Here is a 13671-nt window from a genome sequence, read left to right as displayed (position 1 = left end):
CTCCCATGGAAATCAGTCTGTTTAAGCTTACCAATTCTAATGACGCCAATTCTGGCAATTTTTATTCTTCTAGGAAATTATCCATTTCATCTAGGTTTTCAAATTTATTTGCACAGAGGTCTGCAAAATAGTCTCTTATAATTTTTAAAATTTCTTTTGTTTCAGTGGTATTTTTTCCTGTCATTGCTTATTTTATTTGTGTTTTCTCTCTCTTTTTCTTGGTCATGTTTTTTCAAATAATCAGGACCTAATTAATAAATAAAAATCTTGTGTGTGTTTAATGTATAGAGCATATAGTTGGGTTTGCTTTGTGAGCCAAATTGAAAAGTTTTTAAATAGGCAAATTAAGCTCACTCATATTCATTGATATGACTAAACTCTGATAAATGTTATAATTATGTGTATTTTGTTATATTTGTTATGTTTCTTCCTCTGTAAGATGTGTTGTCTTCTCTGTTTATATAAAACCATTTTTTGGTATTTAGGAAGATTTGTTTTTTTTTTTTTTTTTTGCTAGTAGTCTTCTTTGTTCTTATACCATTTTAATGTCCTTAGTCCTCTGTTTTATTATTCAAGCCTTTACTATCTGGTTAACTAGTTCTTATTGGTATCCTTTAACAGCCACTTATTGCCTAGACAGTGATCAATTAGCTTATTCTATTTTCTTCTTTACCTCTCCCTTCTCTCATTTTTAGTTGTATCATTCTCTGTTGTCACAACATTTAAAATTGCACCTTAGTTTTCTATCTTCATCTCCACTGTACTTTTAGTTTTAGATCTACATTTACATGTATTAAAATGTATGCTACCCATCCTTTTGCTGACATTTCCCCAATTATCCCTTGGTTGGATGAAGCTTGTCCTGTGGTAGATGCCTCATAAAGGACTCATAGGTGCAAAATTCTCTAAGTTCCTGTATGTTGAAAATTGCTTTTCTATACTTGATGAACAGCATGGTTGGACATAAAACCCTTGCTTCATATATTCTTTCATTGATCTTTTGCAATCACTCTGTGTGGATCTGCTAATCTATCTCTTACTCATTTGTGTGGCTTTGGTGTGTTTCACAAGATCCCTAGTTTAATGGCACCATCTTCTGTCAGTTTGTTGAAGTTCAAATATTTTAGTGTATTTGTTTGTTTTGGTGGTGAGGCAGGAGTTGAAGGACACATACAACTCCTGCGTGTCCTTGAATTTTTTGGTTTTATTTTGTCTTGCAGGGTCCTAGAAATTTCCTTTTTGCCTCTTTTCTTCTTCACTCCCAATTGCTGAAGGGCAGATTTCCCTTCCTGTTTGTCTTTTGTCTCCCCCAGAAGCTTTATATAGAGAAAACTGCTCCTGTAAAATATGCATACTTTTAGGCCCTTTTTTGTAGTTTGTGTCTATCTGAAAAAATTTGTAGTATTTTTCAGACTTAGGGCAGACAATTTTTCTGGTGGTGGTTTTAGATCAATCTTAGGACCCACTGCTAGTTCATTTCTTCCATGTAGCTTTCTGAATCTGCCCTCCCTCACCTTGTAACAGGAGGAAATATGCTGAGACTTGGTGTTTTCTCTCTTTTACTTAACAGTCAATTTGATGTTTGGGAATTCTCTGTCCTCAAGTTATGCTGATGGTGTGTTTTTCTGTGTAGTTTTATTTTTCCCTTCTTGTTCTATATCATTTTTGGAGGAAATAATGGGAGATGGGGACCTAGGGTATCACCATTATAGTCAGCTACCTGGGAGTCTCAGTGTATATTTCGATCCACCAAAAAACCTATATATTCAATTGCCTCAAACAGGCTACTTCCCAGCCATCAGCACTGTAAGTCTAAGTCTAATAGTTTTTGAGCACATAAAAGTATTGTTTCTTACCAAAGAAAGGCTGTGTAGACCACTTCTAATGGTTAGTACCAAGAGTGAAAACACATGGTTGGATTTGCAGGGAACAGGCTACCTGTTACAGCTCTGGCAAACGCTCCTGTTTTGATACACATTTGCCATTCTCAATTTGACCACAGCCTAGACAAGGTAGAAAAATTCCCCAGAAATTCTGCCTGGAGGCAAATGACTTTCAGTAACTGGGTTTTTGTTTAGTACACAAACACACCTCTCCGGGAACCCTTTCCTCTCCCTACCTTTCCCTAAATAATCAGTATTCTGACACTTAACAAGTCAGTCTGCAGCCAAGAGTTCATGTGGACAGAAGTTGATCCCAGGCAATTTCTCTTTCATATTGCCCTTGGGAACATTTTTACTACAAACTTTTTACATTTGGTTCCTAGCTAGGCCCAGATAACTCTTCAGATCCTTTACCAGCCTAAAGCTGTAGTTTCTGTGGTGCATTAAAGAAAAGGTTGAGATGCTATGTGCAAGTGTTGATTTCGTGACATTTGTTTCGATCTCTTCTCTGTAGCTCAGGTCCACAGTAACTTCGTGTCCCAAATAAATGATCTTAAACTAATCTCTGGCTATAGAATTTCAAAATCCAGCAGGATGGAATAGATACCCCCCCCCCGTTTTTTTTTTAAGGAAGCCTTTCCCTGAAATGACCTCCTTTGCCACCCTTGATAAGTAAGGACTCTTAGATGGGCTTTAATTAGAGATACTCCTTGAATTTTCAGCTAACAAAGGGTTTAGGGTTTTATGCTAAATTGGCTTGTCCTGTTTCCTGTGAGTTCCCCCTGGAGAACTTTTGGTACAAATTAAATGTCAAGAAACCAAGCATCCTCTCTTCTCACTTGTAGGAGTTATGAGGTTACTTTGGAGCCATCACCAGATGCCACCAGACAGATGACACTTTGTCCCTTGAAATTTTAAAATATCCCACGGCACCCTTAGGAGTTCACTGCAGTGCCCTAAGGCACCTCAGCACACAGTTTGGGAATCACAGATATACAACCTTCCAGCCTTTTCCCCCTATGCGTATGTATATGTACACATACATATACACTCGTTGACATTTTTTGAGATTATACTATACACAAATTTATAAACTATGTAAAAATCCCTGATAATAAAGTATACATTTTCCCATGTCATTAAATATTCTTCTCTAACACTATTTTTGATATTGTATTCTATCCTATAGTTATATTAGTATTCATTAAACTAAGTCCCTATTGTTAGACATTTGGGATATTTGTGATTAACTTTCCCATTGTAAACAGTGCTTTGATGAACACCCTAGTGAATAAATCTTTGCATACACTGATTATTGCCTTGGGGTGAATTCCTAGATGTAAAATTGCTGGATCAAAGTTATGAATATTTAGAGTTTTGCCCTCTAGAAAGAGTGTAACAATTTATACTTCCTCTAGTCTTATATGTGAGTATATGTTATAGGCTTTTCATTTGATGGTAAGAATTTTATTGTAAACGATTTTGAATATAGACCCACATTCAGGTATTTTAGGCACTGTGCTAGGCACTTGCACAAATACATATACATAGTTTAATCTTATTTCTAAAACATCATATTTAGCCTCCTTAACAACCTTGTAAAGTTGATATTATCCCCATTTTACAGATAAAGAGACTGGGAGTCAGAAAGATACAATAGCTTTTTCCAAGTCACACATCCAAAAAGTTGTAGTGCTGGGATTTAAACATGGTTGGACCTATGATCTTATCACCATATTATAGATACTTTAGGGAATTGATTGGCTAATAATAATAATAACATCTGATGTTTATGTAGTGCTTATGTATGAGGTACTGTTTACATGTATTACCACGTTCAATTCTCATGCCAAGGCTATGAGGTACTATCTACTTCTATCCCCAAGACACTGAAATGACTAACTTGCCAGGGTCATACAGCTCGCAAGTGGTAGAGCTGGTATTCAAAGTCAGGCAGTTTAGCTTCATGGTCCATGCCATTAATGACCAAGGTACAGTACAATAGCCTGCAGAGTTGCAGAAGACTGTATATCAATCTCATTATGAATGCTTTCTTAAAGGAAGAAAAGCATGGCTTCACCAAATCTCAAACATGAAAGGAGAGTTGTCTAAGAAAATGTGTCTATCCAGCAATTTGACTACAAATTTCCTGTCTCTATACCTGCAGCCATTTGTCTTTCAGCAATATACAGTCTTGTAAGCTTGAACTATGTTCTATCCAGGCCTAAGGGATATAACTCAAATGAAAATCTTCTAATCCTTGTAGTGACCCAAACTCTTGAACAAATAAAACAGTTAAAATTACTTAGAAATACTAAGTATTATCATTTGGGATGGACAAACTTACTGAAGTTTACCTAAGTGTAATCCATAGTCTTCTCTTATTGATGTTTGTTGGGTAAGTAAATGGTGTACTCTCGTTGCTATTCGTCATTTTAAGCTTTTTCCTGTAGTCTTACTTTAGTATTTAGACATTATTAAAAATTATGCAGATCATGAGAAAGCGTTATATTTTTATGTAATTTCTGTAAATGCTCAAAATTCTTCTCTTTCACCTCCCCCTTCCAAGAAAACCAACTTAATTAGCCATAAAACATGTTATAATGAATGGGAAAATATTTTAGCATTTTTATGCAGAAAATGCCTCATTAAAAGCAAATGCCTCAGCAAGCAGATTTGAGCTGCTTAAGAACTTCTGCTTTAGGACAAATCACTAGCATGTGAAACTGCTCTATCTGAAGAACTAGAAAGCCCTAAGAGGCCCTTGTCTCCTTTTCTTATCCTTGGGCTGCAGTGCAGCAATGTAGTAAGTGCGACATGGCGCTCAGTGTGCACTTGATGAGCACTGAAGGACCTGCCTGCAGTCCAGCTACAAATAGGAAAAATGTTTTTATATTTTGTCCATTATCACTCAAGGTCTTATCTGGATGTTATATCATGTGGGTTCATTTAGATAAAGTCTGTTTTTGGCTGGATATTTGGCACCATGTGACCCAAATATTTTGCATCTCTCTTGCATATTGTAAAAGCCGTAAGAGTGCACAATTTAGAGTCATACACGCAATTTTAATTTCTAATAAAAACCTTAACTCGTACCCACACTATTGTAACTTCTTTAGACTTTGGGTCTTGAACCAGAATGACAAGACAGCAGGAATACAGACATTCAGACAGGCAGTGTGGGCTGATTTGGTCACAAAAGCCATAGTCCCTCACTTCAACGATGCCTGCTCAGAGGCACAAAGTGCTCAGTTGTCCCCACTGAGGCCCCAGAAGGCACATCTGCGGTGATGTGTTTGTAGTGGCTGCTGATAGTATTTGCAGGTGTTTTGAGATGGGCTCAGCTTCATCATCTGTGACCCATGCTTGAGGGCTTGGGCCGAGTTACAGCCACATCCATCTGGTCAGGGCTGAAAGCCCCAGAGGCGATGACGTCACCATGGTATTAAGTTACCCTGGAGAACTAGGCTCCTTTGGAGAATGGGAAAGCATGAAATGATGACATGATTACTCTTCGAATGGTAATTTTTCGTATCACTTAAGTTCTTTACCAGATCACCCCACCAAGTCAGCCATGCTGTCACTTTACCAGTAATAACAGTAGTGGCAGCTGTGGTTAACATTTCTTGAGGTCTTACTCTGTATCAGTCAGTCATTGGGCTAAGCACTTTACATGCCTTATCTCATTTAATCCTCTAGCCCTATAAACCAGGTACTATTAATATCCCTATATTACAGATGAGGGAACTGAGGGCAAAGAACATAAGTAACCTATCCTGAATCCTTCAGCTTGCAAGCAGAAGAACCGAGGTTTGAAGTATGTATTTTTTTTCCTGATTTTAGTCTGTAATTATTCTTGCTTTACTGCATTGTGCTACCAGTTAACTAAAAAATATGTCTGTATTCCAAAAAAGAGGCGTTTCTTTCAGGAATGAAAGGAAGGGAAATTAATTTGTTCCCAAATGCCCATGATTTGAGCTCTTAGCCAGCCCAGCCTCTCTCACTGGGAGGCAGGAAACTGACTCCCAGACAAACTGATGTTTCCTCAGCAGCAAGCATAGGGCTGCAGGTGGCCACCAAACTTACCGTTAAAAAGTGACGGTCCTTAAACTCACGCCTCCTCTGGCTGTGAGCTGGAGGGTAGGCTGGCAGTGGAGGAGCTGCAATGGAAAGGGGGGCAGCTGCTCTTTGCTCTCGGCGATCGCTCCGGCTCCGATGTTCTAAGAAGGAGAAAAAGCAGTAATACTGAAATACACTTGGCATTTTCAATTTCTCTTTTCCCCTTGGGAGTGTTAGCAAAAGGCTGTAAAAAAAAAAAAGTGAGTTTTCATTACTTTAGCTAATTTGAATACCAAATAAGATTTTCAGAATGGTTTTTAATTGAACTTTCACTTACTATTAATATGAAATTGGATGCATACATTTCAGTGGATCCATCTCATAATCTGTACAAGAGGGCTCACTTCTGAGTTCAGTGTGACTTATTTCAAAACAACATAAGCAACAACAACAACAACAAAAGTTGAGAACATAGTGGAAGATTTGCTGCCATCAGTACTGGAGTGGAAAGTAGGCACAGACAAAACAGAGCTGCCCGGCCCACCCACTGGGTACGGGAGCTGGCTGTCACTGGCTCAGGGGAGCTGATTGCTACATATTCAGGAATTTGTGTGAGTCCATTTTTCAACTGTTGGTACCTGGAAATAACTCATGTTGGGAGTATTTACATCACATGTTTGCTGAGTGACTGAGAGTGAATTTATGCTTTCATTAAAGTCTAGTCTTTTAAAATTAGAATGTATTACATTTCTCTGTATTTCGAATGGGCTGTGGTGGGTGCCTTCACTGCCATGCGCTTTTCTAGGTCCTGTTACTTGTTTCTGACAGGCCTGCCCAATGCTGGCTCCATTTTCTTTGCCCCATTCAATGTGCTGCCCCCTAAACTAGGAACTGAGCACTCTTGAACTTTCTGATTCTATCCATGTCTGACTTGGCTGTCCGTGTGCCTCGCTGCCTGAATGTAGTGTCTGTGTCGAGAAGATGTGATAGTATTCCCCATCTCCCTTTGCTTGGGATTCTTCTGACAAATGTTGGCTCCCATAAGCAATCAGAGCAAAGTCTTCAAAACCATGTAGGTAGTCTTTGCTAAACTGCCTCCAAAGTCAATGTTTATCAGAAGGCTGTTTAAGATAAATGTCTTCCTTGTTAAAGTGCCCACCTCCAATGCCACCATCATTATGCAAGCAAACAGTGGGCTTTTCTAAATGGGTAACACAAGGAAAAGTGTTTACATTCTTAAATCCATACAGAAGAGTCGCTTACAGGTGTTACTGGTTAGGAAGAAGTGAAAGGAGGGGAGTAGTTGGAAGGGAGACATCAACTCAATTTTCCATTCAATCGCTCCCCTCCTACACAATCTTAAACATATATCTTTCTTTGCTCTAGGCTGGGAGTAGGCAGGCTAGATTAATGGCTCCCTAATAATACCTTTTTCTGGTGCTGAGGTAGGGAGAACATTAGTCCACTACAGCCTGAAACTGCAGTGGAATCTTGCTCCTTATTCCCTTAGACCAATGAAACTTATGCTGCAGCCTCAAACTTGAAAGGAAAGGAAATATAAAATATAATTATCTATTTATAGTTGCTTATGAATCTCTCTCTCCATGATTTATGAACATAAATGATAGCATCACATATAGCCATTACTGGCTCTGAGCATTAAAGAATTACTAAGGGGGAAAAAAAGTAATCAGAGCCTAAATAACTTGAAATACATGTAGATGCTACTTCCTCCACAAAACCCTCCCTGAAGCTCTATGAAATGACTTGGTACATTTCTTCTTAGCCTCCCTATCACTGTATTGAAATTACCTGGTTACTTGTCTGTCTCTCCACTAGACCAGGGATTCCTTGTGGGCAGCATACGTTATTGCTTTTTGACTCTTAGGTTCTACAACACTCCCTTGCCTTCAATAAAATTTGTTGGGGGGTTTGCTATCAAGCAGATCTTGAAGGCAGCCAATTTCTAGGTTTTAATCTTGGTCCTCCAGCTCTCTCCTTGCAGTCTCACCTCCAAAAGAAGCACAGAGCTGCTGTCACCACAGCCTCATTTGTCTGTGTTTCATTATCCACTCCCTCATGGTGGAAGCAAGGCTATTCCAGCTGTCCAAATAGAGAACCTACAGGGATGCTCACTGCAGCATTTGCTGAGCATGGCAGTTGTCTGATAGGTCAGTATTATTCATGGCCACCAGATGGCAGAAGCAGATTATGCTGATGAATACAGCAGTATGCTATTGTGTTTCTTGGACAAGGTTAAAAAAAAGTCACTTTCTAATTTTAATTCTACACTGCATGTTTTTAATTCCATGATGGCTATAATTCTTGTTTATGGCTCTCTGCAGTGCTATTAAAACTACTACACCCAAGATATGCTATTGAGCCAACCGCAAAACAAGCCAGTCTGTGGAGGGTAAAATGCATCTCCACAGTCTTCCTTCCAAACCCCAGGAGGCCCCACATCCCTCTCTCACCGCCCCCCAGGAGGAAGTTCAGAGAAAATTGATATTGGCACTTGCTGTTCTTCAGTTCTGCTTTAAGTCTAAACCTGACAAAGCAGTGAAATGTGATAGTTTACGAGCAGCTTGGTGTTATCTGGTGGAATCCATAAAATCCTAATCAGGGATGACTTATTAATAAAATAAAGGGATAAAAATAATTATACCTAAAGGGCTAATGTTACCCAAGATTTCTAATGATGGGACCTGAGAAAGGATTTGGTGAGAACAATCAGATTCCTTTATAGTCATCCTGTGCCCTCAATGTTCAACCAGTTTTTTGCAAAACTTGATTCAGTTCCACAAATGTTCATTGAGGACCTACTATATGTCAGCTTCATGCTAAGTGCTTTGAATAAAATAAATTAATAAGATATCATCCTTGCCCTTGAGTTGCTCATAGATTAATGGCTTATTAGTGGTTGGTTGGTAAAACAGGCCCATAGTGGTTGATTATAAGATTCTAAGTGGCAGGATGGGAGGATGCACAGGATATTATGGGAAGGGTGCCTAATCCAGGCTGCAAAGGAATGGCAAGTGTGGAAAGAAAGATTTTCAGAAGGTGGCTTAAGTTAAAAAAGAACTTCTTAGCCAACTATAAAATTGAAGTGAATGGTAAGTATGCCAAAGATGCTTCTACAGGATACTGATCATCACTCTTCATTGTAAGTGTCACAATGTCTTCCCCTAATAACCAAGAAAAATTTTTAGAAACAATTGCTTTAGGGATATTAGGAGGTTAGCTCTTTCATTAAAAGGAAAAAAAGATGAGGAAGGGAAAAAAGATGAGGAGGGAAAAAAGATGATAATTGAAGGCAACAAACTATTGAAGATAAGGATAGGGGAAAAGGCAGGAGTTATACAAATGTGGAATAAATAAGATGAAAACAATATCACCATTTTGTTTCTCCACTTTGATAATGACATTAAAATATTTTACTTGCATTTTAATACTTTTGCAAAATGCCATTTCTTAAAAGAGTGTAGGGAATTTGGAAGAAAGACATTGAATGTGTAGACACCATCTATCTCCATAGCAAGAATCTAAAGGCCAAAAAAAGCTGACATGTCCCCTTCTGATACCCAATTTAGGGGGCTCTAAAACAATGATGCTACTTTTTATTCCCCTTGTCCTAATTAGAATGGTTTTAAGGCACTGAAAAGCAACCAGTGTAAGAAAAAACTGTATTCCTATTTTGACTGCTATGAGCCTATCTCTAGCTTTCTCAGGACTGTGAGAGACATGTAAACATCAGTATCTATTTCCATGAGACACAGTGTATGGCAAGGAGGAAAAGAGCTCTGGCAGGCATTTCAGAGGCTTAGGTTGGGTCCTGGTACCACACCTAACCTGCTATGTGTGACCCTGAGCAAGTTTCCTCACCTTTCTAGGCCTCCGCATGTCCCACTAAAGAATGGGGGCATTAGACCGATCACTGGTTCTCAAGAGAAGCAGAAGAGCCCTCTAGGGGATCATTCTAATTGTTACAATGATTGGATGGGAGCCAAAGATGACAGCCATCCCATAATGCAGAGGATGGTCAATGAAAATGTGTCCCAGGTCTCACACAATTTTAAATGTTCCATCAGAATCTCTTATAGGGGAAAAACCTAGTGCCTATTTATGAGTCAAGCCAAATTCCCTTTTCATTCTAATCCAAAGTATTTATTTTTTGCCCATATCTAATATATACTGAATGTACCAGTTTTTATGGCCATGCCCTCCTGCCCCTCGGAATAGTTTCTGAAGGTCTGTACTTAATCCAGACTTGCTTTTGACAAGTGCAGACATCTGACTGCTTCATGATGTCTTCTAGTGAGGTCATGCCCGAGCATTTGCATATTGAAATAGATATTATTATAAATAATTTCCTTTTAATTTCTCTTTATTATCATATTTAGACCATAATATTATTTTTTCTTATGTGTATGGGTAGGGCATATTACCCACGGATTTCATTTCAGGGTAGAAACGGGAGCATTTCAAAGTACTTGCTATAATAAGGGGGTGTGTTGAGGCTGATGGGACAGAGGACACCTGGATGGGACAACCTCCGAGTTGTCTCCCGCAAAAGCCCCCAAGCCCAGGATCTGTCACCTCTGCGCAGGGCTTGCAGGCTCTGCCGGGCGTGGCGGTGCAGCTCCTCCACGCAGGGTGGCCTTGTGGCTGGGAGGAAGATGTTGCGCTGCTGGTGCCACGGGGCGCGGTAGTACACACTCAGCTTACTCTCGATGTCCAGGTTGGAGACGGCTGCAAGACAAAGAAACAGGGTGTTGTCCATCAGTGGCTTTAAGTTGTGCTTTTGGCCAACCCTGGGGTGGGGAAGAGGACAGGAGTAAAGTCTGGGTGGAGTGGAAGTCCAGACTACTGCATTCACATTAAGAACTAACTCAAGGCCGGAGAAAGGTTTGGCATTTATGATACTGATAGGGACAACTTTTGCCCCTGAGCCGAGGCACGGGAGGCTCCAAGACACCAACCGTCTACCTATGACTAGCTAATATCCTCTCCGTACCTTCATTCCTCACCCTTGGCACAGTCGCTCATCAACACTGACAAGCCCCTGGCTAGCCTGCTTGGGGGTGGAGATGGGGGTCCTGTTTCTGAAAAATGTGGAGGAAAGCCTCAGAGATGAATGGAAAGGCTGCCTCAGCTCCAGCCTTCTGGCCGCAGGGCCTCAGAGCTGTAGTTCTGCACGCCGCCCCTGCTGTCCACCTGAACTTTGGCCTATACCTTGCCCTGCCTCTGTCCCTTGTGGTCCCATCCCCAAGGTATCCTTATCATGCCCTACACCTACCGGCTCCATTGCCTGTCATCTTTCAAAGCATTGCTCTTCCTTGGTTTCACCCAGGGGTGAGCATACGCATTAAAGAAACCATCATAGGGGTAATGAGTATTAAGGGAGGGAAACTGCAGATGCAAGATGAGTTTTTGCAACTCATCCAAGAGATCAAGGAAGGAAGGCTTCCTTCCCCCAAACACAGCATTTAACTCACTCTCATCTTCTTCATGTACACAGGGATCCTAGGATGGAACTGTCCATGAGTTAAACAGAAATTCTGCTGGAAGCAGATGTTAGGAACCAGGAGGATTTTTACTAAGAAATGGCTGCAAAGAGGACCTCACAAGCACCTGGGTAGCCTGTCAGCCTCGGGAATGGCATGAATTGGCCCAGTCTGCTTTACCCTCCAGACACACTATCCAGATCCAGACTCCTGTCCTGGGCCCACCCTACTCCCCCCACCTCCCAGTCTCATCTCTTTCCACTCTGGTTCAGTAATGGGGGATTGACTGAGAAATCAGGCTCTCCCTGCATGCAAAAGTCAACTCCTACCCAATGGGGCAGAGGTCGTTACCAAACCCAACAGAGAGGACCATGAATTCATGTGCTCATGACAGCTGGGAGAAGGGACAGAACAGAAAGCCTGTCTGTGGAAAGAATGGGCAAGAAGCCAGGTGGGCAGTCCTAGAAGTAGAGGGGCTTCTGAGCACCCCTTCCCTTAGGCTCGTCTTTTCAGGAAGGTGGGAGCCAGGATACAGGGCTGGGCCAAGATGACTAAGAGGTAGACCAGAAGACTCTTTTCTAGTCCCTCATTCCCTCAGCACTGCTGACCAGAGGCTTAGGGTGGTAACTTTTGACAGCCCCTCAGAAACCAGGTCAAGTGGCCATGGCTCTTTAATTCTTGTGTGGGGAAAACCTGAGCCCCTCCTATTTATCTTAATGTTCATCTGAAGAAAAGGCTCATCAGAAGTGCTTGTCAAAAACACAGATTCCTGGGCATCAACCTAGACTTTGAATCAGAATTTCCAAAAGAAAGGCCTGGTAATCTATATTACGTGAAAAGTTATTTTTATCATCAGGCAGGTTTGAGAAACACAAAATGTCTTCTGATGATGCCTTGGGATCTTGTAGGAGTGAAAGGAGTTGGGCAACATGAGGGAAGGGAAGACGCTGCTGAAAATGGAAACATCCATCCACCCATGGAACATTCCCAAGTAGCTCTTAGTCTCAGGCATGGTGCTAGGTGTTGGAACACAGCACAGAACAAAACACACAGGAATCCCTACCCTCATAAAGCATTTGTTCTCTGGCTTTGTGCAAAGTGGTTTAACTGTGATTCTGCCTGGATGAAATAGTTTGGGAGCAATGACACTGGCAGACTTTTCCTATTTTGGTATTATACAGTTCCCTAGGGATGGTCTCAGGCATCAAGACTCTAGAGGCCTTGAACGCCAAAAAGGTTGTAGTCCTCACTCCTCCATGTCCACCTTTCTGCAGTAGGTGATCCCAAATTTCAGAATCAATTGGCATATCATAAAATTAGTGTAAAGATGTTCAGCAAATTCTCTTCCCTCATTATTAAATATTAAATATCAAGTTACCTGAAAAAAAAGCATTTTTTGGTGCCCATGCTTTGCTGATACCCTAAACACATTTCTGCTGTGCTTGTTGGGCAAGCCAGTGCTGAGTTCCTGGGCTGCTAAACTCTGCCTGCTGCTTGGGACTGTGAATTCACAGATACAAAGAGTAATGCATGAGTTCCAGCATGGGCAGCCTAGTCATGGCTCCTGGGAAGAACCAACCCTCACAATGACAACCTGCAGGGCCAGGGATCATCACCTTTCTTTCCAAAATCTTTTTCTTTCTCCATTGAGAAGCTATATCGGATTTCTGCCACACATTAGCAGGTGAACATTTCACTCATCAGTTGCCACCATCCTGTCTATCTCTTAGACAGGGAAAGGAGGAAAACTCTTTAATGCCTTTGCTCTCAGTGACGTCATTTGGTCACAGAGCATTAACTAGTATTATGTGTCCACTAGAGGCAGGCAGACAGCCACTAATGGAGCTTTTCCAGGGAAAACTGTCCCCTTTTTCCTTCTTTAAAAAATCTATTCCTTTTCTTAAGTAACAGTTCAACCACAGTTGAATCCATTCATTCGTGAGCTGCTCCACTGCCATTGTAAGGCTGCCCTGCATCTTCGGGTTCACCATGCTCCCTTTTCCTCCCTTTTTAACAATCTCACCATGGCTAAGTTATGCAAGATAGCAGGCTTAGTGCCCTAGGAATGTTTGTTCTCATAAAAATGGAACAAAGCAAAGCAAGAAGGTTTTTCCTCTGTTTATTTGCATACGTCCAGGGGCCACTGTGTGATAGGCAGAATTTTAGGATGATTCCCAAGATTCCTGCCTTCTTGTGCACATACCCTGTATAATCCCCTTCCCTTG

At 40.9% G+C, this 13671-nt stretch overlaps 1 protein-coding gene across 4 annotated transcripts in view; it reads right to left on the bottom strand.

Moving 5' to 3' along the window:
- Nucleotides 1–13671, bottom strand: part of NHS (NHS actin remodeling regulator) — a 370534-nt gene that overhangs the window by 37554 nt on the left and 319309 nt on the right. For all 4 annotated transcript variants that reach the window (XM_003819529.7, XM_003819530.6, XM_008972924.5 and 1 more), the window contains exons 2-3: nt 10539–10691; nt 5970–6103 (exon numbers count right to left, since the gene is read on the bottom strand). In XM_003819529.7, coding sequence (XP_003819577.2) covers nt 5970–6103; nt 10539–10691 — 287 coding nt within the window. The remainder of the gene's footprint in view (nt 1–5969; nt 6104–10538; nt 10692–13671) is intronic.

Source organism: Pan paniscus, chromosome X (assembly GCF_029289425.2).
Source record: "Pan paniscus chromosome X, NHGRI_mPanPan1-v2.0_pri, whole genome shotgun sequence".
In the NCBI taxonomy this organism is placed as follows: domain Eukaryota; kingdom Metazoa; phylum Chordata; class Mammalia; order Primates; family Hominidae; genus Pan; species Pan paniscus.
Note: the sequence above shows the minus strand (reverse complement) of the source record. Positions and strands in the feature narration are given on the sequence as shown.